Here is a 27,419-nt window from a genome sequence, read left to right as displayed (position 1 = left end):
CAACTTTAAATTAAATTGTTTTATTTCTAAAAGTCAGACAGGAGTACTGAAAATATATTCTATTTTTTAAATATAATGAAAATAAACAGGCTTATACAAATAATATTTAATATCAAATCTTCAAGGCGATATTTTGCACTTGTTAAATTAAATCGGAGGTATAAAACATCTTGGTGCAGTAGTGAGAAGCAAACGTGAAGTTAATTACAAGTGATTTCTTAATTCAAAATGTGTGACAACATTGAAAAGAAATTCTGTTCTATGGAAAGTGATTATGATCAATGATAAAATCTGCACATCTATTGATTTCAAAAAATGCACACTGATCTAATAGCTTTGTACCATTGAGGGGATTTTTTAAGAATTTTGCTGCATCTCCGCTTTAGTCAGGTTTCTTTGACATTCTTATAAGAATCTGTCACTTGCATTTCCACACTGCATTTAAATCTAGTGCATGTGAAAAAGAACAGAAGTGCAAAGTTAGAAGGCAGACTAGCTTAGAGGCGGCATAGATGCAATGGGTCAAAACGAGTCTGCTTCTGTACTATAAAATTCTGATTCTAGGCTAAGAAAAATCACTAGTCCAAAAGAGAAATGGTGAAAAGTTACAACAGGACAGTAAGAAAATACAAACAAGGAGAAATATTTTAAAAATGAAGATAGTACACTACACTTTGCACTAGTGATTTTTCTTAGCCTAGAAGTGTAGTGTAGTTACAGGTAGCAGTTGTGAGGAGATTTCAATTGGAGAAAAATTAAGATAAATCTAAAATATTCTTTCCACTGTTGGCAAGGCACAGTACAAATTCGTAAAATGTAAATTTTAGGATTCAGATTTACGGATTTAATTAGTGAGGATAAATTATTTAAAAAAGGAACAATTAAGACTGTAGTGTCATTCTAGACAAATGGATAAGTGAATAACCATGATTTGCCCTCCTTGTGCAATTCTGAGCCACACAATTCTTGTGGATACATGATTGGTTAAATAAACTGGAGATAAGAAGGTGGTACATCAGTTATGGGTTTTCTTTCTCTAAATGATTGGAAGTTTCGTTAACAAAATATTTTAAGTTTCAGCCTGGTCATCTTTTTGAGCATTCATTGTGTCCTAGTTTCGAACACTCACTTGACTTTATAAAAAGTAAAACATTCCGGCGGTATGCAAGAGATAGAAATTGAGCCATTTGCAAGAATCTAATTAAACATAACCTAAGCACCTTTTAGAAACATAAGGCTGTTTTTGGTGACCCAACTCTTAGTGTAATCATGTTTTTAAATCGCAACAAATCAAATAAATCTTGGTAAAAAATTCACTGTCAGGTAAGATTTTCCTCCCATCCCGTTACATTACCTCTGCAAGTGCAAACTAGAACTTCTTATAAACCAAAAACTCTTTTATTTTCTTTGGAACAGGCAAGAGCATAACTTGATGAGTCGTCATCACACGGCGTAGAGCGTTGCGACAAATGTGTTGCAGAGTTGGCAGCACCCTTGCTATTGTCCAGAACTTAACATGGCCATCTCTTGTCCTGGATGAGGAGGGAGGGGAAAGCATAAGTTGTAAACTACTTTGTATAAGTACAAGTACATTTAACAAAGAATCCTACAGAGAGAATATTTTGTCAGCCATTTTTCTCTATAATTCAGCTCCATAACTGATGTATTTCTGATTGTCCTTCTACTCGGTACCGAAAAGAACAGCTAAGATCTGGGTCTCACCAGCAGGAATCACTCAAGACACCATTTTGGTTATACGACTGGTAAATTTACTGCTCAAACTTACAGATCAACAGTTAAACCCTTTCGTAGTGTTAAACCTCAGAAGTATCCTTACCCTGTTGCTAGTACACTACCATGTGGAGAGAATGTACAACAGAGTCCATTGGCTAGAGGAGCAACATAGGTTGTCCTTTGCGATTCCAAGCACCAAATTCTCAGCAACCTTGACACAAAAATACTTTGAATTAAAAATTATGATCTGCAGATTTCATATTAAACAAAGACAGATTGGCCTTTAACCCAAGTAGCATGAACAATGGCATGTTAAGTAGACACGATGAGTAAATTAGTGTAGCAAACTTAAAAACTAACTGCAGATTACAAATCTAATCAGATATAATAATATCTTGTAGAAAACTTGGGCCTAAATTTCCACACAAATGAAGGGGCTCTCCATCCCAACAAAGGAATTACAAATCCAAAGTCCCACACCTGCCATTTTTTCAAGGGGAAGTGGGGGGGGGGTGTGCAGGGGGATAAAGAATGTGCAGGTTCTAAAATAACATATCCATGGACAATTGAGCTGGTTCAAATCAGGTCTGACCTCCACTAGTAACATATCTAACATGATATGCACACTTTAGACCTGGTAAAAGATCTAAATTTGCCAGCATTTTGAGAGATAGGATAACCTTTTGAATATTCTCTCAGGATTCTTTTGGGAGCAGCTAGGTACTCCGTGCTATTGTTAATGGTAGACATGAATGTGTGTTTAAAAAAAAATGCATAAAAATCATTGGAGCTGTCAAGAGCTGTCAAAGGGATTTAAATCTCCCGTTCTTTAAATATTTGAAAAATAAACTTAAGTGTTTAAAAGTTAAATGTGTGTTTTTTTTAAAAAAAACTGACTGTTTTCATTGAAACCGTGCATACATCAATGGACACTTAAGAAAATTTAATCTTGGCTTGGGTCCTCAGGTCTGTCCATGACAGTTACTGAGTGAGTTGGCATAGAGGAAATAGGGCAAAAAAGGGTGATATGTTGGGGTACAACCTGGCACGATTTGGCACAGAGTAGGGGATATAAATGTTTATGGGGATCAGTGGGGGGGGGGGGGGGGGGGGGGGTATCAGGTGGCAAGGGTTAGCAGGGAGTTTGTCGGGGGTGAGTTTTGGTGGGCTGTTTCTTGTTTCTTTTTACCTCCGAAGTGATAGATCACTGAGGCTGGCCTTTTTGCCCACCCACCTAGCTGCCTCCAAACTCTTTCCAGTTGTGGTAGCCACAACAGCAATATTCACCCATCCCGCCAAAACAAAAATCCTAACTTCCAGGGCATTTCTTCCCTTTAGAAGCCGGAGTAACTATTCAGATTGCATCATTAATAAATATTACAATATACAGTTCTTGAATAAAAAAGGATCCCCTCTCCCTCACCCATTTAAGAGGGTACATAGATCTCACCCATCATCTGCTACAGAGGTAATATTTAGTCCTTCCTTGGAAAAGCAGACTGCTCGTACAAATCCAATACTGAAGCCATCATTAACATCCAGATCAGCAAATGGGGAACAATGCCTGCAATACAAGAACTTTATGTTAACAAAATTTGTTCTGATTTATAACCAAGGGTGTTTAGAATCCGCTTTTAACCTGGTTTCCAATGATACATCCTCAGTTTTTCCCCCCAAAAAAAAATACGAACTTTACACAAAATGTCTTCCCCTAATTCATGTGGGTGGGGGCAACTTCCCAAAGCTAAAAATCAGGCATGTTTGTTCCAATTAGGCCTCAGCTTTTGGAGGCAGGAAAATCCACTGGAAGACCTTGGGACCCAATGACAGGGAAGTAACTGAAGTACACGATAGCACTTTCAGGGCTTTCTGGAATAGCCACAATAGGGTTGTCAAACAAAAAGGAGAAAACGCTGGAAAATCTCAGCAGGTCTGGCGGCATCTGTAAGGAGAGAAAAGAGCTGACGTTGAGTCCAGACGACCCTTCGTCAAAGCTGGGATTGTCACTGGCTCAACAGGCAGTGGTTGAGCCTACCAATGTCGCCATTTAATCCAGCTCAATAACTCTTACTTTTTCTCCACAGACGCTTTTCTTTTAATGCCAAATTTATACCCAAAGAGTCCAAGATCAAACTCACTCATTGTACAAATATACACAAACATTAGGATTTAAGTGTTCGATATCATTCCATACACCACATTAGAAACATTTGCTATGTAACAAAGCAAAAACAGTCGTTTAATTTTGCACAAATTGCTTCTTTACCTTAGCTTCATCAGGCTTTCTCCAGTGTGTGGGTCCCATACTATCACTTGTGTGTCATAAGATGCAGTAGCTAGTAATGCCCCATTGGGGGAAAATGCACATGATATGACATCACCGCCATGTCCTTCTAGTTTCCGAATCACTGTATACGATACCGTGCTCCATAGCAACACCTGCAATCACCATACAGCTAAACTTACCACAACTTCTTAATTCCAATAGAAACCCGTCAAACCCAAAATAATTACCTAGCAAATGCACTATTTAATGTTCATACCTAAAGTATTATTAGGATAGATTTCCCAGGTCCTCAAATGCAATGAGTACCTCTGCAAATACACAAAAAAAAACACCCAGGGACATACTGCCCTTACCAGAAATGTTGATACCAGTTAAACTGATTTCTGATACTGTAAAAATTCAATTTTCAGAGATTCACCTCCCTCACACACAGACAAGCCAGATTCTGTCTTGTAAATGTCCAGACATGAGACAATATTTCTGCAGCAGAAGGACTGATGTTGGAACTATTCGCCAAGACAACATAAATTACATTCTCATTTCAAGTCAGTTTCCAAGATTCCTTCAAATTGATATAGCAACAAAATCCACCCAAGACTTGCAATTGCAAGTACAAGAGTTTATATTTGTATAACAATTTTTTTTCATGTTGAAGCATCGTTGAAAATCTTTGAGGAATAATCAGACGAAAAGAGATGTAAGGAGGGCGGACTGATTGCTTGGTCAAACATCTAGGTTTTAAGGAGGATCTTAAGGACAGAAACGTTGATAAATATATAGAAGAGCACATGCAGGTACATCATACAAAAAAGCTAGGTCCGCAAAGGCATCCCAAGTAAGTAGGATCACTGAAGTTACTGCCAAATTAAAATGATACCAAGGGAAGGTACAAAGTTATTGGTTCAGATATCTAATCTGCAATACAGGAAGATGATACTGAACCCGTGAGACACTGCCACACCTTCCCATTAAGGGAATACATTGCAGATAGGTCATAAAATTAATTGTTTCGCAATTCTAATTTGACAGCCTTCTTCACAGCGACAGACATCTCAGCTATTTCAGTAACATAAAGAGAGAAATGAATTTTGAAGGTGGTAAAGGAACCAAAAGGAAAGAAATAAAGATCAGATGCAAAAACATAAATTTTATACACCACCCCAAGATAGCCACCAAGAAATGGGTTACTAGTCTCATTGAACTTTATATCTGAATGCTTCCTCTGGTTGTAAACAAATGCAAACACAGCAGCTGATCTAACAAGTTCAGCAAGAAAATATTGCCAGGTGTCTGGTATAGTTGTCACAAATGACAGATTCATTGGACCTTATCCACAAGTCAAAGATAACCTTCATTCATTAATTACTAAACTTTAGGTGCAGCAGTAATTGACTTTGATCAGAAGGGTGTGAATTTTCCTAACATCCCACAAATGTTAGTAATGGCTATCTATGGTTCGAAACTGGATGGGTAAGAATAGATTGTGAACATTAATTAATGGGAGTTAACTTCCAGAACTCTGTTGAAATGTTCAACAGAACATTCTTTTCGAATTACTATGTACTTTTAACAAAACTACTGTCATTCGTAACTCAGTAGCATCTTAGTGTCATTGTTTAATTATCTACAAGACACATCATGTGTAAAATAAATGTTTCCTGTCCAAAAGGCTCATGCTGATTGATCTTTATAGTTCAGGTTGGAAACTTACAGTCTTTCCTCCTCCGACAGAACAAAGCATACTTGAATCAGGAGTGACAGCACAACAATAAATCCATTGGTTATGGCCATTTAATATATGCAGTAGTTTACCTGAAAAGGGTGGAGAGAAAGAAATAAAGTAGCAATGTATCATCATTAAACAATCCTCAGCTATGGAAGACATCATAATTGTGACAAAGAAGTATCAAACTATGAGAAATATTTTGTATGACAGAATATGCTAGGAATTCTGATTGACAGATAAAGTATCTAAAGCATTTAACAAAAGCAATTTTAGATTCTTAGTCATCATATACCGTCAACTATTAAATATGATTCATACATCTAGTTGACAGTTGATTAAAATACTGAATGTTTTAATAAAAAAAAAGCACCTTTCTGATCATCAGAATATCAAAAACAACATCCGGAGAACCATAATGGCGTACAATGAAATCTTGAAGCTGCAACACTATTATTGAAAAACGACAAATTAATGTTGAGAACACAATTATAATTTTAATTTAAGTTTGCTTCATGCACCAACGTGTTTTCTTTTCTATAATGCCTTTTTTAAATTCATTTAGAGGATGTGGGGTTGTGGGCTACACCAGTATTTAACTGCCCATCCCTAGTTGCCCTTCAGAAGTTGGTGGCGAGCTGTCTTCTTGAACCACTGCAGTCCCGAGGTGCAGGTAAACGCGTAGTGTTAGGGAGGGAATTCCAGGATTTTTGACCCGGTGAACATGATAGGACATAGAAAAACTACACTATAAACAGACCCTTCGGCCCACAAGTTGCGCCGAATGTATCTCTACCTACTAGACTTACCTGTAACCTCAATCCTACTAAGTCCCATGTACTCATCCAGAAGTCTCTTAAAAGACCCTATCGAATCTGCCTCCACCACCGCCGCCAGCAGCCAATTCCACGAACCCACCACCCTGAGTGAAAAACTTAGCCCTGACTTCTCCTCTGTACCTACTCCCCAGCACCCTAAACCTGTGTCCTCTTGTGGCAGTCATTTCAGCCCTGGGAAAAAGCCTCCAAGAATCCACCCAATCAATACCTCTCAACATCTGATACACCTCTATCAGGTCACCTCTCATCCTTTGTCTCTCCAAGGAGAAAAGACCGAGCTCTCTCAACCTATCCTCATAAGGCATGCCACCCAATCCAGACAACACCCTTGTAAGTCACCTCCGCACCCTTTCAATGGCTTCCACATCCTTCCTGTAATGAGACAACCAGTACTGAGCACAGTATTCCAAGTGGGGTCTGACCAGGGTGATGGAACAGGGATTTTTTCCAAGTCAGGATGGTGAGTGCCTGCTGCTTATATTGTATATAAAACAATCACTAACAGGTGGGCATGAATGTCCCAATGCGATTTGACTTTGGTCTCCTCACCCCCTCTTGTGTAGAAGCACTTTGTCGCTGTCCAACCACCATCAGGGTATTGGTATTAAGTTACTTCCACTCTGTAGAATAATGTATTGGATGACCAATAGTCCATGCAACAAGAAGTATGATTAAGAGCAAAAAAATCCAAAAATCTTTTATAACAGAGTGATGGTTAAGAGAGTTGGGTCCAATTAAAAAGGCAAAATAAAAAAGTTTTTCTGGAGGCAAAAGGCATTGCTGACGTACTAAATGAATAACCTGCATCCGTCTTCCCTTGGAAAGAGAATGTTATTAATATAGCAAAGTGGAAGCTAATAATTCTTTTTTAAGGATAAAAATAGAGAGGAAGCACTTAAAAGAAAACTTGACAGAAAAGTCACCTGACCTGGATGGGATGCTTTCAAAAATTACTGAAGGAAGTAAAAAAGGTAGAAACTGCAAAGGATCTGCGGACTGAACTGCCTTTGATAAAAGGAGTAAATGCCAAAGGACAGTTAAATGTTACCATAGAGATGTTACAGCACAGAATGAGGCCGGCCTATTCTGTCTGTGCCGGTTGAAAAAAAACAAAAAAAAATTAGTTGCCCCATTCTCATCCCACCTTTCAGCACCCAGTCTATTGCCTTGCAAGTTATAGCACTTCAGGTTCAGATCCAGGTGCCTTTTAAATGAGCTGCTGGTTTCTGCCTCCACCTCCAAACCAGGCAGTGAATTCCAAACACCCATCACCTCCGAGTCAAGTTTCCTCATGTCCCCTCTAATCCTTCTATCAATCATCTCAAATCTGTGCCCCCTGGTAACTGACCTCTCTGCTAGGGAAAAAGGGGATTGTTTGTTGGACTTAAATGCGAGTGCATGATTGTAACGTTTGCAGATGACAGAAAAATTGGCCGCGTGGTGGACAGTGAGAAAGAATAGCTGATGTCCCCAGGATGATAGCAATGTTTTGATTGAGTAGATGAAAAATATGGCACATGGAATTCAATCCAGAGATGTGCGCGCGCATTTGGAGAGGGCAGACAAAGCTATGAAATACACAAACAGGAGGATATGAGTAGATGAAGTGGGACTTGAGTGCCTGTCCACAGGCCATATGGTCATAAACATGGAATGATTTCCTTTATTGGATATATAAACACAGTTGGGGGCAGGCTGGAAATGATAGAACTTCATAAAATACTTAACGGGCCACATTTTGTCAACATTTCTGGTTGCCACATTACGAGGAGGATATAATTGCTCTGAAGGGAGTATGGCAGAGATTTCTAAGAATGTTGGTTGCCTGAAAGTGCTTGAAAATTGCAGGATAGGTTGGATAGGCAAGAGACCCAACATTGAGCCCTGTGGCACACCACTGGAAACCACTTTTCATTCATAAAAATAACCATTACCCTTTGTCACCTGTCGCTGAGTCAATTTTGGATCTAACTCCCAAATTCTCACCACAACACTACTGCTCACACAGCATTAGTTTTGTGGGAATAATAATCTCCAAACTCTGTGGCTTGGGCATCGGCACTTCCCTCTGCAACTGTATCCTGAACTTCCTAACTCACAGACCACAATCAATCAATAAGGATAGACAATAGCGTCCCCTCGACAATCATCCTCAACACCAGTGCCCCACAAGGCTGTGTTCTCAGGCTCCTATTAGACTCCTATGACTGTGCAGCCAAACTCCCCTCCAATTCGATTTTCGTTTTTGCTGAAAACACCACCACAGTGGGGTTGGATCTCAAACAATGACGAGACAGAATACGAGAACAAGATAGAGAAGCTGGTGAACTGTGCGGCAACAATAATTTCTCCCTCAATTCAACAAAACAAAGGAGATTGTCATCAACTTGCATTCAGAGTGGCTAAAAGTAGTGGGTGATTAGAAGATTGGGAAAAATTTAAAAATCAACAAAGAATGACTAAGAAGGTGATAGAGAAAGGAAAGATAGACTATGAAGCTAAACTAGCACTAAATATGAAAAAGGACAGTAAAAGTTTTTACAAATATATGAAGAAGAGAAGGCTGGCTAGAGTGAATGTTGGACCCTTAGAGGATGAGAGGAAAAATTTAGCGGTGGGAGATGAGGAAATGGCTGAGGCTTTAAATAACTTTTTTGCCTCGGTCTTCACGGAGGAGGACGCGAATAGTTTGCTGGATCTTAAAGATAGAAGGACAGTAGGAGTTGAGGGCCTGAATGCGATTACTGTCACTAGAGAGGTAGTGCCCGATAGACTAATGGCACTGAAGGTGGACAAGTCCCCAGGACCGGATGGAATGCATCCCAGGGTTCTGAAAAAATGGCAGAGGTGATAGTGGGTGCCTTAGTAATTATTTATCAAAATTCGCTGGATTCCGGGGAAGTGCCGGAAGATTGGAAAATGGCTAATGTTATGCAGCTGTTTAAAAAAGGTAGCAGACAAAAGGCAGGAATTATAGGCCGGTTAGTTTAATGTCTGCAGTTAGAAAAATGCTAGAATCCGTCAAAGAAGAAATAGCAAGGCACCTAGAAAAGAATGGTTTGATCGAGCAGACGCAGCACGGATTCGTTAAGGGGAAGCCGTGTTTGACGAATTTATTGGATTTTATGAGGATGTGATTAGTGCGGTAGATAGAGGGGAACCAGTGGATGTGGTGTTTTTAGATTTCCAAAAGGCGTTTGATAAGGTGCCTCATAAAAGGTTGCTACAGAAGGTTAGGGTGCATGGAGTTAGTGGTAAGGTGTTAGCGTGGATAGAGGATTGGCTGTCTATTAGGAAGCAGAGAGTTGGTATCAATGGGTGCTATTCTGGTTGCCGGTTGATGACTAGTGGAGTGCCGCAGGGATCAGTGCTGGGGCCTCAACTGTTTAGCATTTATATAGATGATCTGGAGGAGGGGGCTGAGTGTAGGGTGACGAAATTTGCTGATAACACAAAGATGAGTGGAAAAACAAATTGTGTGGAAGGTGTGGAAAGACTGCAGAGAGATCTGGATAGGCTGAGCGAGTGGGCGAGGACCTGGCAGATAGAGTATAATGTTAGCAAGTGTGAGGTTATCCACTTTGGCAGAAATAATGGTAGGAGGGATTATTATTTAAAAGGCGAAAAGCTGCAGCATGCTACGGTGCAGAGGGATGTGGGGGTCCTTGTGCACAAGTCACAAAAACCCAGTCTGCAGGTGATCAAGGCGGCGAATGGAATGTTGGCCTTTATAGCGAGGCGGATAGAATATAAAAGGAGGTCTTGCTGCAACTGTACAGGGTACTGGTGAGACCACAGCTGGAGTTTTGGTTGCCGCACTTGCGGATGGATATATTGGCCTTGGAGGGAGTGCAGAGGAGGTTCACTGGGCTGATACTGCAGATGAGGGGGTTGGACTATGAAGAGAGACTAAATAGACTGGGTCTGTACTCGTTAGAGTTTAGAAGGATGAGGGGGGATCTTATAGAGACATACAAGATAATGAAGGGGATGAATAGGGTAGAGGTAGAGAGATTCTTCCTGCTTAGAAAGGATAGCAGGACTAGAGGGCACAGCCTCAAGATGGGGGGTGGTGGGGGGGGGGGGGGGGGGGTGCAGTTTAGATCAGAGTTGAGGAGGAACTTCTTCACTCAAAGGGTGGTGAATCTCTGGGATTCTCTGCCCGTTGAAGTGGTGGAGGCTACCTCGCTTAATATATTTAAGTCACGGGTAGATAGGTTTCTGACAGACAAGGGAATTAAGGGTTATGGGGAGAAAGCGGGAAAGCGGAACTGATCCACTTCAGATCAGCCATGATCTTACTGAATGGCGGGGCAGGCTCAAAGGGCTACATGGCCGACTCCTGCTCCTATGTTCTTATGTTCTTCACTTCAGGAAGCATAAAGGAGAACATGCCCCTGTCTATTTCAAAGGGAATGAAGTAGAAAGGATCGAGTTTTTAGGTGTCCAGGTCACGAACAACCTGTCCTAGTTCCCCCATGCTGACACTATAGTTAAGAAAGCTCACCAACACCTCTACCTTCTCAGAGGACTAAGGAAATTTAGCATGTCAGCTACAACTCTCACCAATTTTTACAGATGCACCATAGAAAGCATTCCTTTTGGTTGTAAATCAACTTGGTATGGCTTTTGCTCTGTCCAAGACCACAAGGAACTACAAAAGGTTGTGAATGTAGCCCAATCCATCACACAAACCAACCTTACACCATTGACTTGGTCTACACTTGCCGCTGCCTCGGCAAAGCAGCCAGCATAATTAAGGATTCCATGCACTCTGGACGCTCTCTTCCTTCAGGAAAAAAATATAAAAGTGTGAGGTTACGTACCAACCGACTCAAGAAGAGCTTCTTCCCTGCTGTTGTCAGACTTTTGAATGGACTTATCTTGCATTAAGTTAAGTCTTTCTCTACACCCTAGTTATGACTAACATTACATTCTGCACTCTCCCGTTTCCTTCTCTATGAATGTTATGTTTTGTCTGTATCACATGCAAGGAACAATACTTTTCACTGTCCATTAACACATGACAATAATAAAATCAAATTCTGCCATGTGGTACTTTGTTGAACACCTACTAAAATCCATGAAGGCAAAATCCACTGCACTACACTCAATCCTCCACTTATTAGTAATTCAATCAAATCTTTTGAGTAAATAAGACATGACCTTCTCTTACAAAACCTTGCTGATTATCCCTGATTAATCTATTCCTTTCTAAGTAACAGTTAGCCTGTCTCAGGATGGAATCTAATAACTTGTCCACCAGCGAGGTCAGGCTGACCAGCCTTGCACCTTTTTTAAAATAATGGTGCAATGTTCACAAACTTCTGGTACTTCATTTATATCTAGTGAGGGTTTGAAAATGATCATTAAAGCATGTTACTACCATCTGCCTCTGGTAATTTATCCATCTTCAAGAATGTCAGTTCCTTCTCTCTCAATCTGCTTATTGTAGCCAATATTTCACACTCCTCTAACAAGAACATTGGCATCATCCTCCTCCCTACTGAAGACAGAGACAAAGCACTCATCAAGAAACTGCCCACATCTTCAGCATCAGCTCACCAGTGCTACCGGGCAGCACAGTAGCTAGCATTGCTACTTCACAGTGCCAGGGACCTGGGTTCGATTCCCAGTTTGGGTCACTGTGCGTGGAGTTTGCACCTTCATGTCTGTGTGGGTTTCCTCCAGTTTCTTCACACAGTACAAAGATGTGCCGGTTAGGTTGATTGGCTATGCTAAAATTGCCCTTAGTGTCCTGGGATGCATAGGTTAGAGGGATTTGCGGGTAAATACGTCGGGATGTGGGGATAGGGCCTGGGTGCGATTGTGGTCGGTGCAGACTTGATGGGCCGAAAGGCCTCTTTCTGTATTGTAGAGTTTTTATGATTTTTTTCTTTCTAAGTTAACATGTAAATCTCTGATCGACCCCACCACTTCCTTAGTTAGTTATTCTTTTAATGTACTCAAAACATTTTTTTGGGTTTTCTTTTATTTTACCTGCCAATATATTTTCATATCCTCTTCTTTGCCTTCCCAATTACATTTTTTTAAAACTGAATTTTCAATACTGTAGAAAGCCTAGAGGAGTATAAAGTTTGTTGTAATGGTCATGAGCTCTCTTTTTTGGCTTAATCTTTTTTGCATATTTCTCAAAAACCAAACTGACTCTAGATTTGGCAGTACCGCCCTTTTTCTATGTGGGAACATGTACACGCTGTGCCCATAGAATTGCGTTTTTAAATGCCACGCTGTGGTCTGTCACTGATTTCCTTCCAATTGCTGTAACCAGTCACTTTTGCCAGATCACCTCACAGCTTCATCAAATTTATCTTTCCCCAATTTAGAACTTTTACTCCTGTTCTATCCTCATCCTTTTCCATAAAGATGCTAAATCTAACTATCATGGTCACCCACTGACACTTCATGCACTTGCCAAGCTTTGTTTCCCAAGGTTGAAACCGAGAATTGCACCCCATCTCACTGGGCTTGTGCTGGCTAAAAATTCTCTTGAATATAGTTCAAGAATTCTGTGCCTACTACACTGTTCAGATCCTGGTTGATATTAGGACAACTACTATTTTCCTAATATTTCTGCACTCATTTGCTCTCCTATCTCTCTTGCTCATTATTAGCAGGTCTATATTAGGGCCTGTACTGCGCTGTAATGTTCTATGTCCTCTTTACACTAAAGTTTAACCCAAACAATGACTCATTTAGTACATCAACCCTCCTCACAGCTGCAATGAATTCTTTAACCAATATGCTACAGCCCCACCTTTTCAGCCTCTTTTCAATCCTGCCCGACAGTTCTATCCCCAAGGATGTTGAGCTGCCATTTTTGCTCCTTTTTAAGCCAAGTTTTTGGTACATCAGTGATATCATGCTGCCATGCATCTATCTGTGCCCTCAATTCATTGACTTTGTTCGTTATACTCCTTGTGTTGTTTGATTCCTGGCTTGGGTCACTGTGTGGAGTTTGCATGTTCTCCCTGGGTTTCCTCCGAGTCCTCCCACACTCCAAAGACATGCAGGTTAGGTGAATTGGCCATGCTAAATTCTCCGTTCAGTGTATCTGAACAGGCGTCAGATTGTGGCAACTAGGGGATTTTCACAGCAACTTCATTGCAGTGTGAATATAAGCCTACTCGTGATTAATAAGCAAACGAACTTTCCTGTTGAGTCCTGAAGTCCCCACGTGTTACAGGATGTGCACTTAAGTACAAGCAGCCCTGCCATGCGTCACTATTTTACTTCATTGAAATTACACCCCTGTTCAAAACAAAAAGGCAAAAGAATAAGTCTGACAACTACAGGCCTGTCAATCTAATGGTAGTGGTGGGGAAAATTTGAATAGAATAATTCAGAAACTAAATTGACATTTGGTAAATTATGGGCTAATAAATGAAAATTTGGTGTTTGAGTCACGCAGATACTGCAAATTATCATTCAAAAGACATTCGGTAAAGTATCTATTAGAGCTGTAAGCAAAAATAAAACCCATAGAGAGAACGAGACAATGGCAGTGTAGATATTAAATTAGCCAGGGAGCAGAGAGAAGTAATGAACGGTTGTTTGTTTCTACACCCCGCCCACCCCAGGCTGGAGGAAAGTATATATGGTATTCCCCAAAGATCAGTATTACAAAGTGTTGCTTCTTCTAATCATCTGTTTGCTGAGCATAATTTCAAAGTTTGCAGATGATACAAAACCCAAATGTACTAAATTGTGATGATGTTTAATAAGGAGTGTAGGAAGGTATGCCAGAATCAGTGCCAAGCATACCAAAGTGAGATGCCAACATAGTGAAACTAAAAAAAAACTATTCATACTGAGCAGCAGAAGCAGCATGTCATGGAGAGAGCTAAGCAAACCCACAACCACCAGTTCAGATCAAAGCCCTGCAGTCTTGCCACTTCACAGCTTGGTATGGCTCCTGCTCTGACCAAGACCACAAGAAATTCACGAACAAACCCCAGTCCATCACACAAACCTGCCTCCTACCCATTGACCGTCTCCACTTCCCGCTTCTACAGAAAAGCGGGCAGCATAATCAAGGGCCCCACGCACCCCGGACATACTCTCTTCCACCTTCTTTCATTGGGGAAAAAAATAGTTCTTCCCTGCAACCATCAGAATTTTGAATGGACATGCCTCATATTGATCTTTCTTTACACACAAGCTATGTCTGTAACACTACATTCTGCACCTTCTTTCCTATGTACAGTATGCTTTGTCTATATAGCACGCAAGAAATAACACTTTTCGCTTATACTAATACATGTTACAATAATAAATCAAACTCAATCATCGAGTCATGAATGCTGAATGCAATTAAACAGCTAATGGGAGGAAGAAACCATAAACGCATCCTTCACTTTATTGATGCTGGAGCTCAGCACCTCAGATGTCAGACTTCAGCCAATTTGATTTCAAGAAACTTCCATCTACTATGCTGTCAAGCAGCACTTACTTGCTGATACTTAGCTTGAGCTCCGCCAGGGCCACAGCTCCAGATCTCCTTACAGCTTTGGTCTAAATGTATGTGAAATAGCTGCATTCCAGAGGTGAAGGGAAGTGAGACTTAACTGCACTTGACATTGAACAAATGTGGCATCAAGGAGCTCTTAATAAAATTTAAGTCAACAGGGATTAAAGAAAATTCTCCAATGGCTGGAGTCATATCATGCACAAAGGATAATTGTGCTGTTGTGGAGACCAATCCAACAGAACATCAATTGAGGAGGAGTTCCTCAGGGCAGTGTTCTAGGCCCAATCACCTTCAGCAACCTACCTTCCATCACAAATCAGAAATAGAGATGTTTTGATTGCATGGTGTTCAGTACCACTCGAGACTCCTCAGATACCAAAGCAGTCCATGCTCACATGGAACAAGACAATGTTCTTCCTTAGGCTGATAGGTAGCAAGTAACGTTCGTATCACACAAATGCCAAGCAATGACCATTCCAACAACAGGGAAGTGTAATCATCTCCCCTATGGCATTCACTCATCACTAAATTCCCTAACGTCCTGGGGCTTACAATTGATTGTAAACTTAGAATGGACCAGTGGCATAAATACCATGGCTACAAGAGCAAATCAGAGTTGCATTTTCTATAACAAGTGACTTGCTTCTTCACTTGCCAAAGCTGTCCACCATCTACAAGGTAGAAGTCAGGAATACGACCGAATACAGCTCCAAGAGTACAGAAAACGTTCAATACCTTCCAAAACTAAAGCAGCCCACTTGATTTGCACCTTATCCATCACCTCACATGTTTACTCCTTCTTTGACAGCACCTCCCAAAACTACTACCTCAACCAAACGGACAAAGTTGGCAGGCACTTGTGAACATCTCCATAAAGCTCCCTTTCAAATTACACAACGTACTGAATGGAAACGTATTGCCAATCACTGGCACTGGGTTAAAATCCTGGAACTCCCTCCCTAACAGTACTGTGGGTATATCCTCAGCGATTGCAGCAGTTTAAGGCGGCACTCACCAGCGCCTTCTCAAGAGCAATTAGAGCTAGGAAATAAACTCTGATCTTGACAGTGATAGCCACATCACATGAGCAAAAAAAGGCTAACAGAACAGACTTCAGGAGGTTACAGACAGATTAGTGAAATGGGCAGACACATGAAGATGAGATTTAACAGAGGTGTGAATTGACAAATTTTTGTAGCAAGAATGAGAAAGAGGCAAAATAAACCAAATGGCACAACATCAAAAAAGACTGATAGCTGAGTATGTATTTACAAAAATGCTTGAAGGTGGCAGGACAATCCGAGGGGTCGCTCTCAAAAATAAAACATTCAGGAGCCTTGGCTTTATCATCAGAGACGTAAATTTAAAAAACAGGGAAGTTTTACTGAATCTTTCTAAAAATACTGATTAGGGCTGATCCATCCTCTATCCTGTTTACCACACTTTAGGAAGGATGAATGCATGCCTTAAAAGGGATGGACAATGGATTTATTCGATGCTATTCCATGGTTGGAATGTGAATGGCAGAAGGATCGTTAACCAGAGAACATAGATAAGGCAGAAAGAAAAATAGAGGCAGCACAAGGAAAACAATTACTCAGTGAGTTGTTACGAGCAGAGGTGTACTGCCTGAAAAGGTGGTGGAAGCAGATTCAATAATAACTTTGGAAAAGGGAATTGGATAAATATCCAAAATAAATATAATTAGACAACAATGGGGAAAGAGCAGGGGAGTAAAAACTAATTGGACAGCTGTTTAAAAAATAGCAGTTAAAAATCAGTCAAATGGCCTCCTCCTGTGCTGTATCAAAAACCACCGAACTGTTCACTAAGCCCCTGAGCTTGTGATGTCCATTATACACACTGCCTCACCCATTTTAAAAAGCGTAGGGTCAGTGCTACATTATAAATGCTTCTTAAGTCAAAGGCATCACAAAAGCCCCTGAATTCCCACCTGGTACTTGCACCAGGCCATTTCATTAAAAAAATTACTGCTTTGGCATCGTGTTGGTGAGTATGGGGGGTGGGGGTGAGGAAAGTAAGCTGATAAAAAGGGAGAGTTGAAAATACTGTAAATCCATTCTCACAACTCCTGCTATTCATATCAGAACTGTTACCCTCCACATACAACTTTTGAAGAAATTACTCAAGTTTGTTGTGGTGTTGCTAGCAGCAGTGGTGGTGGGGGTGGGGGTGGGGGGGATATTTCTTCCAATTTATAGTCTCACAACACAAGTTAAATACCAGGTTTCTCTTTTATGATATTCGCAGAAAATTATGTCCACGTACCGTCCTGTTTAAGATCCCATACACGCATTGTTGTGTCTCGTGATGCAGAAATCAACATGAAGTCTTCATTGGAGATAAAAGCAAAACACCTCACTACAGATTGGTGTCCTTTTAAACTGAAGAGAAGACATGCTGCAACAGAAATAGGAGATGTTTAAAAACTACATGTCATGAAAAATGGTGAAGTTCATCAGTTCAGTCTCCAGACAAGGGGGCTTCCAGGAGTGTCAATTTTCCAATCCCTCCCCAGAGATCATTCTTATCAACTCAGATGTTGAATGTTAGCCAAGACACTCAACTACAGCAAGCATCACAGCCAAGAACTCACCTGCCCTAACTCAATACATTACACCTGGTGTGTGGAGTCACCATGATAGTGACAGTGAGGAGAAACCCTGGCTGATTCTGATTTTATCCTTTGGGGCCAACAAGGTGTCGCAGTAATCAGTGGTACCCCTAGTGAAGTGACATCAGTTAACTGTTAGGGATTAAACTGGTGACCTTTTTGTTCTGAAGATGTCAGTTCCGGTCGTTAAACAACTGATCAAGTGAAAGATTTGTAACAGGGTTGAAATACTCAGCACATACTGCAGGCATCTGTCCAAATGTAAGATTACTAAATAGTTTACTTTGGTACTTGTCCAACATAACGTTTGCACTTTCGGTTGCTACAAACCACAAAAGTGGGTCACAAATAAATCAGAACAAGAACATGTTCCTACATGTTTTAGTTTCTAAATGACCATTGTTGAGGCAAGTTTGGGTGCTTAGCAGAACTTTAACACTATAGATCAATGAGGGCGAATCAATGCTAGCTGTCCATGAAAGTCATAAAAGCAGAAATAGCTAGTATTGAAACTGTTAGCATGAAAACCATTGAATTATCTAACCGGTTGTTAAATCGAGACAATCAATACTCTCCTTTAAAGATTAAACACAGTTAAAAATGGAGTTTGCTTCTTGTGGCTTTTGTAGTCCGAATGCATTGGCATTTTCCCCTTTATCTCTGTCATCAGCTTCTAATGTTTGCAATGGTTTGGTGGAGGGAGTGCATTCGGTGGGAGAGCGCTGAATTAGCGCATACCATGGTTCCCAAATTAACCAACATTGAACAATATGCAGTTAGTATGGGCTACCTTTAGGATTGTGAATCTTCTCAGGGCTTTTCCCCATGCATGTCTGAGAATATGTCCCTACACAGCATCAAAAGCAGACAGAAAGCAAGTATCATCATCTGCAAAATGAACCAGAAGTTTGAGCCTTTCACAAAATTGGAGCTGACTTGTTTGTGTGACAGCAGCACTCTGATGATGCCACTGCCATTTACTGTGAGTGATAATTGCAAAATCACAGACACAAATAATGAACCAATGTTAACTTAGAAACCTCACACTGTCAACAGCACTCTTTTCAATCAGTTCTCATCAACAGCATTCATTTTTTCATTGCTTTTGTTTGCAAAAGGCTAATCATAATTCTTTCAAAGTTTTACATAAAGTCCAATTACAATTGCAGACATGAATCCTTGACCTCATGCCCCATCCTACAATGCAATCCACTTAGCTGCACACCACCCAATTATTACAGATTTCACGTGAAAAAAAATTATTTTTCAAAGTTAATTTCTCTCATACAAGCCAGAATATAAAATAGCAACTAGGATAGTCCCTGTTCTACACAAAGAACAAATTCAAAATGGTTGGTCGAAAAATTTTGAAAACATCAAAAGGCTACATATGTCCTTTTACACCAGTATCTTTCAATCAGATGTCAGTCCTAACACATACCCTCAACTCAAACACAGAAGACTCGCATTTGTATTTTCTTAAATAATGCAATGGGTGCTTTTGCCCACAAAAGATACTAATAAACAGCTATTGCACAGTACAGACCACTTTTACAGAAGAGTTTACACTAGATCACTTTCAAAATAAAATCTCTGAACTCGTTTACAACCAAAGTTTAAACACAGAAGACATGTTCTCCTTACTGGTTTGCAAAACATTAGCGCATTTTACAAAAACTACACTCAGCCCAATAAAACTGTAATGCCGAATACGGCAGATCATAAAATCAATATAGATACAAGGGACATTTAACTGCTAAAATAAATAAAAGACAAATTTCTAAATTGACAATTTGCAAATGCTGGATTATAGGATTTTTAATTTTGTTTTACACATTTCTTTTTGATAATAATAGTGTGTGGTACTTGAAATCCAATCTGATGATCAGCCAAATGAGCACAAAGTAAACTGGGGGGATTTTAAGCGTAATGAGTTAAGGCCGAAGCCACTCACAATTGTGCAACTGATGATCTTTCATGTTGGTTCAGGATTCAAACTGCAGGATTCTTTTTGCACCATTGTGGGAAAGCGCTCCTCACTTTCTAAAACTGACAGGTACATTTCAAAAAAGTTTTATATAGCAATAAGTATTTATGAAGAAGCCACCTTGTGGGCACCAACGTAATTGTTGAATAGTTCAGCAGTTTGTTTCTTTTCCAAAGTCATTTTACTGATTTTAAATGGGGTTATTCAGAAGTGGAAGACTGGACAATTATTAAAAATGGGTATTTTTGCTGATAAAATCTTCAATTGTATTAATAAAACTCAAATATGTAAGGAATATTTTTGGGCAGCAAATTTCGTTTGACTATAGCGCCTGACGCACAAGTTCATGGCAGAATATATGCTCGTGTTTATGCAAATAGATTTTAGTGGAAACCTGAAGCCAAACCAGTGCAATTTCATGCAATATAGTGGACATAATTACCCAACTGTACGCATAGGCCATTGATAAAAAAGGATTAAGAGGGAATTTTCAGTTATGTATTAGCAACCTCCTTCCCAATTAGTATTAGTTCAAAGTATTTTGTTTTTAAGAAACACAAAGCACTAGTGTTGGACAATAGTTGAATTTTCACATTTTTCCTCCAACCTTGAGGACCACAATTTAGCCGTCTAGTTTGCTTAAAGAACAAGTAGGACAAGCGGAGGAGACCACTAGTACAGAGCTCCACAGGAAATTCCACCAATTACCATCCTTTTCTGTCCTGGTATCTAAAGCTGAAATGCAAGAGGCAGCCAAGTATGCCTGGGCAGCTCTCATAATTTAATCCTCACCTTATTACATTACTCCTTCGCAATTCCTTTATTGAGTTTGGGAAGAGGAGAAAAATTAGCGGGCAAGACTTTGATAATAAACAAAAGGTCATTATGAAGAAATGAATCAAAATGTTTCTCGTGGTGTACGTAAAATGTTAAGAAAATGAATGTGCATTGATATCCAAAAGGTGTCCTCAGCTCTCTCGATAGTTGAGCAAGTTCATTCATTGAACAACTGAGCCATACAGAAAATGCTAAGGCTTCTTATCAACTGAGCTCATTTTGACCAAGACAAGATTTGGAGCACTACAGTTAGCTTCAGAACCCTTAAATTAGCAAGGGGAAAATCAGTCAGAATTTCCACACATGATCATTATGAAGCATGTTAAACGTTAGATATCTGAGAATTAAGGGTGTAAACAGGATTAGGCTTGGCTGTGATCCATCCTGTAATTGTAGTGACTGCCAACGCTCCATGACAAAGCTGAAACACATACAGTGGACAACTGAACAAAGTGTTGCAGCCTGAATCAATAACTACAGCAAGAGTCAATACCTTGACGAGTGAAGAGGAAAAGGATTCCTGCTTTGAATGTAAACTGTTTAAAGACATCAAGTGACAATTACATTCTTTCAGCACTATGAGAGCATTGGCCCACGTTCAGAAATACCACAAGTTGTTTTACCAGTAGGCACTTTCCACAACTTGATTTCTCCATTGGTCAGACCCGCGGCAAGGATTGTACCCAAGCACTTGTGCTGGTTCTCAGATGACTGATTTCCATCCTCAGATGGACATGTTCCGAACGATAACCCCCACACTATTTGACCACAATCGATTATCCTTTCTCCGCACTGGCCCTTTGCACTTCCATCTGCTTTAAGACGATGTGTACTTTTATAGCTTCTGCAGAAAGAAGATAAGGACAAAGCATGAACAGAGGGAGAATTTACTGAAGATATGCTAACCTAATTAAGTTCAAAATCTGCTGTCTGTGCACACCCAAATTGTGATACCTGCTAACCTGCAACTTGTGCTAGTTCCTGGCATTTAATCCACAATTCAGCATTGGGAAATGCTGACTAATCTGTTAAAATGTTCCTTATTGTTAAAAGCAAAAGATAGCTTAATCCATGATTATTGTGGAATGTTACCAATTATAGTTTTTACTGATAATTGATAAAAGGTACATGAAATTACATAGGATGTACAGTAACAGAACCAAACCATTCTGCTCAACCATTTCATGCCAGCACTCAAGTTCCTCATCTAACTCAGCATAGCCCTCAATTCCCTTCTCTCGCGTGCCTGTTTCATTTTCCCCTCAAGTGCAGTTATACTATTCACCTCGATGACTTCCGGTGGTACTGAATTCCACATTCTCACTACTCTCTGGGTAGTTTCTCCTCAATTCCCCATCATATTTCTTGGTGGCCACCTTCTATTCATGGCCTCATGCATTGCTCTTTCCCACAAGATCTTTTACTTTATCAAAACCTTTCATAATTTTAGTAACATCCCTTGTGCCACCCCTCAGCCTTCTGTTTTCAAGAGGAAGACAAGAGATCGAGGCTGTTCATCTTTTCCCAATGGACATGTCCATGGTGAGTTAGCTGATCTCCATTGGGGGCAACAGTAGAGGCATTACATTGGTCTCAGCACCCCTGCATTGTGGTCAAGTTCTTGCTCCTGATCAAGATACAGCAGTGCTTGCTAAAAATGTGCATGGCTAGACAGAAAGATAAGGATTAATGGTGGACAAGTCTGGGTAATATTCTGCATGATAACATCACACAATTAGCAGCTTCAAAGTCAAAACAGACCACTTGACCAATAGACATGGAAGCATAGCCCAAGCAAGGGGTGAATTATCTTTTGCACAGAAGAAACATTGTAGATAAAAGAAGAAGGGAAAGGAACAGGTAAAACTAAGTGTATTGCGTAATGTGAAAAACTCTGATGTTCACGTTGGTCAGCAACGAGGCACTTCAAATCAGGCTCAACCTTTGAGGTAGGGAGGCGACACATTATCAATAATTCCTAATGGCCATTCACGGTCTCTGCTGAAGATGTGTACTTGTGGGAGCAGGGTCAGAAGAGGACAGGCTCAATTATCACAAAGCTGCAAATTATCACTGTCTAAGCTCACAGAAATATATATTTCTTTTGTACATATGTGGGAGGTGAACATCAGTGGCAAGGTTAGCATTTATTGTCCATCCTTAATTGCCCTGGGGGGGGAGGGGGGTGATGGTGGTGATGGTGGTGGTGGCAGGGGTGCTGGTGAGCATCCTTGAAATGCTGTAGTCCACGTAGTGTATGTACACTGGCCTTGGAAAGTTGCTGCACTACAAAGATGTGTGGGTTAGATGGATTGGCCATGGTAAATTGCCCCTTAGCATCAGGGAAACAAGCTTGCGTACATGGGGTTACCAAGAGAATTAAAGCACAGGAACAGGCCTTCCGGCCCTCTGAGCCTGCACCCACCATGCTGCCCAACTGAACTAAAAGCCCCTACCGCTCCAGTGACCATATCCCTCTAATCCCATCACATTCATGCATTTGTCCAGACGTCCTTTAAAAAAATCACTACTGTATCTGCTTTCACTACCTCCCCGGCAGCGAGTTCCAGACACCCACCACCCTCTGTGTATGGGGATGGTACCTGGGTGGGATTGTGGTTGGTGCAGGCTTGATGAGCCAAGTGGCCTGCTCCTGCACTGTAGGGTTTTATGATCTAGTACCTGGCACACACTGCTGCCACTGTGTTGGTGAAAATTAATATTTAAGATGGTGGATGTGTCGCCGATAGGGTGGTTTTGAGCTCTTGAATGCTATTGGAATGACACTCATCCAGGTATTTGAATGAGAAATTGGGAGATATCTTCAGGAACAGAGGGGAGGAAAAGAGAGAAAATTGATAGCAGTATCATTTTGAAAAATCATTACATTAAACAGATTTAATCAAATTCAGCATGACTTGCTTTAGTTTCTGATCATGTGTTGAGAATACTTCCATTTAAACAGCGATTGCTTATGACATCATCTGCAAGAAATGTTGTCCTAGAAAAATTGAGGAAGTGAAACATGATCAGAACAAGCCTGAGAGTTCATCAGCTTAACAAAGGCGGGGAAGGAACTGAAGCGTGGCCTGATCATACTAATACTCCATTAAAATGATTCAACGAACTTCTGGGAACTGGTTCTACTCTTGTGCGGTTCGAAGCATTAAAAAAGGATGCCAGAACGAGAGGATGACATCATTTATTGAGTTCCTGTTGGTTCCACCTCCTGCACTCCTAACCTACCGGATGGCTACAAGTACCGATTTGGACTTTATACCAGTAGAAATAAATCCCAAAGGATTATTCCAAACTAAGATCACAACATGAAGGCCTCAGAAAACACTATGTGCAGCTGAATCAGTTCATTCTGTACATTGGTAGTAACCTAACACCACATTGTCTCAACCAGCAGGCACCTAATAAAGCACCAATATTGGACGTAGGCATGCACAGACACCACAATCTCTGGCATTTTGGCAACTTGTGGGTTATGATTCCCTTTCCATCATAGACATAGCTGTGCTGGATGGCAGTCTTTTGGGCTCGCTGATTGAAAAGCAACATTGCCATCTTTACTGTATTTTAATTCAACATCTTCCCTCTGCTAAATCATGAACAAATAATCCCCTTGGATACAACTGGGCTACTGACCAAGCAACAAAAAAATCTCGACATCATTTAATTATTCTTCAGGGGAGTCAATGCCAAAACTCATTTGAAATTATTAAAACTTTTTGCTGCTGTAACAAGCAATATGGGCATATTTATAAAACTGAAGGATTTTTCAGAGGACCATTAAAATCAGAACATCTTTTGAAACAATGCCAGCAGTTACATTATACTCCAAAGACTGCTAACATTTTATTATATTTTTCAGATATATACAAAAAGATAATTTGGAGAACTTCTCACTAGCCTCACGTTTTGCTCCTTTTGCATTTAAGCACAGGAGAGAGGGTATGTATATTTGCAGAACATTATCAAGCCACACAGAGCTGTTCTATCACAATGGCTAAATGACATTGCTCAATTATTTTATCTTAAATTTGCTTGGTGTACAAAATCATGTGTTTCTTTTGTTCATCTTTATTCCCATGCCTGTTTCATTTATGTATGATCTGCAAATTTTCTACCTCAATAATCTGAATATTTTGGGAGTGGGTACTCAATCATAGAGAACAAGGGAAATTTCAGTGCAGCATATTTTCATTGAACTCAACTAATGTTCTGGGGACCTAGGTTCAAATCCCTCCACGACAGAGGGTGGAGTTTGAATAATAAAAAAAACAAAATATTGGGAATTAAGAATCTACTGATGACCATGAAACCACTGTCGATTGTCAGAAAAGCTCATCTAGTTCACTAATGTTCTTCAGGGAAGGAAATCTGCCGTCATTATCTGGTCTGGCTTACATGTGACTCTAGAGACACAGCAATGTGGTTGGTTCTCAACTGCCCTCAGGCATCTAAGGATGGGCAATAGATGCTGGGCAGCCAGTGACACCCATGTATGAATTTTTAAAAAATGAAAAAATATAGGACAGGAAAATGCTCAAGAATAAACATTTCTAATAATAGTTTCGTCTGGATTCCTCAAGCAATGAATTTGCAAACTTACGTTTTGGGATCTTCAAGTGGCCAAGGTACCAACTTCACAATATTGTGCCCCTGTGACCATGCAAAGTACAAGCCATCAGGAGAAAATGCCACACTCCAAGTCTCAGAGCCGGATTTACAAGCTAATTCACGGGATCTGCTGGGTATCAATTTTGCCAGCAGGAGAGACTCAGCTGCTGTAAAACAAAACAAAGCATTATGCTGGTTATTAAACAGGTACATAACATGACCCTCATTAAAAAGTGCCCTACAACCATCCTGTCTCTTCACCCACAACAAGCACGTTTTCAGATAATATTTACATGTTAAGTCATCCTTTCATATCAAGGAAAAATCCATTATGAGGCAACACCATTTAAACATATCATTGCAATTTCACCAGATGTTTCAATTTTCCTTAAAAAGACCTGCTAAAATATACAAGAAAAAAGGCACAAGTCATTATTCCTTCGTACTCATGCCAAATTATCTCAAGTAGAAAATGAAATCATCACTTCTTGGTTATGGTAGGAGCAATTTTAGTTTAAAATTAAATTCACTTTTCATGGGCCATTTAACTGATTTATTCATGCTTCCTCAAATGGTGACAATCCAAAATTAATCATCAAACATCACGGTCAGTCCCTTGTGATTCAATGATTCAAATCTCGTACCCCCTCAGTTTCTAAAACATTACATAGCTAGTCTCAGAGCCTGGCTGAAGTCTCAGAATTAGAACCCTTAGTTATCAATTCTGGCAATTTTTTCACGTTTTGAGTTTTTCCACCCAGATGTCATCTCAAAAGCACTTTACAGCCTTGCTGAGAGACATTCCTCCCATTAGAGGCATCCAGTGTCAGTATTGAGCATTCAATACAGGTATAGCACACAGTGAGATGCAAGAGTCGAGCTGTCTTGATTCTGTTCAACAGGGTACCCTTTGCCTTGGAAAAGCAGTTCTGTCATCCAGTGAAAACTACTAAGCACATTTCACCCCTACAGACAGTCATCTCACTACCCATTAGGTGAGGATTAATCTGATCTTGAGGAACTGCTAATTTTAATGTTATCTAGTCAGGTCTATCAATCAGAACATTGCATGATCACACCCCACTCCAGAGACTGGAACATATGATTAAGATTGACTATACAACGTATTTCAGTAAGAAAGGCTTGCATTTATATCAAAACTTTTCCACCCAGATGTCATCTCAAAAGCACTTTACAGCCAATTGTTGTAATGCATAGAATGTATTAGCACAAAACAGAAAATGCTGGAGAATCTCAGCAGGTGTGACAACATCTGTGGAGAGGATACAGCTTACGTTTCAACATTGGCTCCATTCTCCCTCCACAAATGCTGAGAGACCTTCTGAGATTTGCCAGCATTTTGTTTTTGTTTCAGATTCCATCATCCGCAGTATCTTACCTCGACCTTGAGGTATTTGCACACAGCAAATCCTACAAACAGCAATGTGAAAACGACCAGAAGGTCTGTTTTAGTGATGTTGATTGAGGGATATGATCAGGACATCGCGGGAAAATGTTCTTCTTTGTAATACTGCCATACCGGCGGGGGGTGGGGGAGGGTGTGACCACTCATCCGAAAGACTGTACCTCCTACAGTGCAGCACTCCCTCCTTACTGCGCTGCCAGGATTGATGCTCAAGTTTCTGGGAGTGGGACTTGGAACCTATAATGTGACTCCGTGGCCCGTCGTCTGAGCCTTGGTTGGTAAGCGGGTTGTCGTCCTGAACTCGTGGGCTAGGCAAACGCCTTTTAAAACAAGGGACGATGTCCCTTTAAGGAGAAACATTATTTAACTATCCGAAGCATTAACAAAAGACCCAAACGTGTGTGTGTGTGTGTGTGGTGTGTGTTTAAACCTTACGAAGCTTCCCGTGCGTGGTTACGGTGTAAACAGGTAATTGGGACGTGTACTAAGGTGATTGCCAGGGGTTGTCCTTGCAGCGCTCGCTCACCTGCAGGCTGGGGGCTGCAGCCTGTCGATCCGTCCATCAAACAGCTTCAGCTCCTCTCCTTCTCCCTCTCCAATCCATTCGGGGGGGGGGTGGGTGTGGTGGTGTTTATAAAGTACAGTGTTCCATACTGTCTTATCACCAGCGACTACCTGGTGTCCAGCTGTCTTTGAAAGCTCCGGCCACTAGTTACACTGCAACAGCTGCTACTCCCAAAACCACCAGCTGAGCTCAACCCAGCCCCGCCCTGATCTGCACCATGTGACCCAACCCTCTACTGCCCCCTTGTAGCCAGGAGGACTAAACAA

The 27,419-nt window shown here is 40.6% G+C and overlaps 1 protein-coding gene across 2 annotated transcripts; it reads right to left on the bottom strand.

Moving 5' to 3' along the window:
• Window positions 1-27,335, bottom strand: wsb2 (WD repeat and SOCS box containing 2). 2 transcript variants are annotated; one of them, XM_080208413.1, is made up of 9 exons: window positions 27,115-27,335; window positions 25,155-25,329; window positions 21,157-21,377; window positions 17,364-17,495; window positions 5,733-5,833; window positions 4,001-4,173; window positions 3,185-3,298; window positions 1,838-1,945; window positions 1-1,532 (listed from the first exon to the last, which is right to left on the bottom strand). In XM_080208413.1, the coding sequence occupies exons 1-9, from the start codon at window positions 27,149-27,151 to the stop codon at window positions 1,370-1,372; spliced, it is 1,224 nt and encodes a 407-aa protein (XP_080064539.1). In that variant the 5' UTR covers window positions 27,152-27,335; the 3' UTR covers window positions 1-1,369. The 2 variants fall into 2 exon arrangements, with proteins under 2 accessions (XP_080064539.1, XP_080064540.1); XM_080208414.1 differs by lacking the exons at window positions 17,364-17,495; window positions 21,157-21,377; window positions 25,155-25,329; window positions 27,115-27,335 and adding an exon at window positions 6,118-6,190.
• Between the last annotated feature and the right edge of the window lie 84 nt (window positions 27,336-27,419).

This window comes from Carcharhinus amblyrhynchos, chromosome 20 (genome assembly GCF_965287045.1).
Source record: "Carcharhinus amblyrhynchos chromosome 20, sCarAmb.v2.hapA, whole genome shotgun sequence".
Classification (NCBI taxonomy): Eukaryota; Metazoa; Chordata; class Chondrichthyes; order Carcharhiniformes; family Carcharhinidae; genus Carcharhinus; species Carcharhinus amblyrhynchos.
This window is presented reverse-complemented; position numbering and strand designations above follow the sequence as displayed.

Bases quoted from the DNA above. Each gene is read 5' to 3' on its own strand.
- wsb2 (XM_080208413.1), bottom strand. From the start codon at position 27,151: ATGGACGGATCGACAGGCTGCAGCCCCCAGCCTGCAG. The intron at 21,378-25,154 runs GTAAGTTTGCAA...TTCTTTCTGCAG, and splicing joins CCACTTGAAGATCCCAAAAC to AAGCTATAAAAGTACACATC. The intron at 4,174-5,732 runs GTAAGTTTCCAA...TGGTGATTGCAG, and splicing joins CTGTCGGAGGAGGAAAGACT to GTGTTGCTATGGAGCACGGT.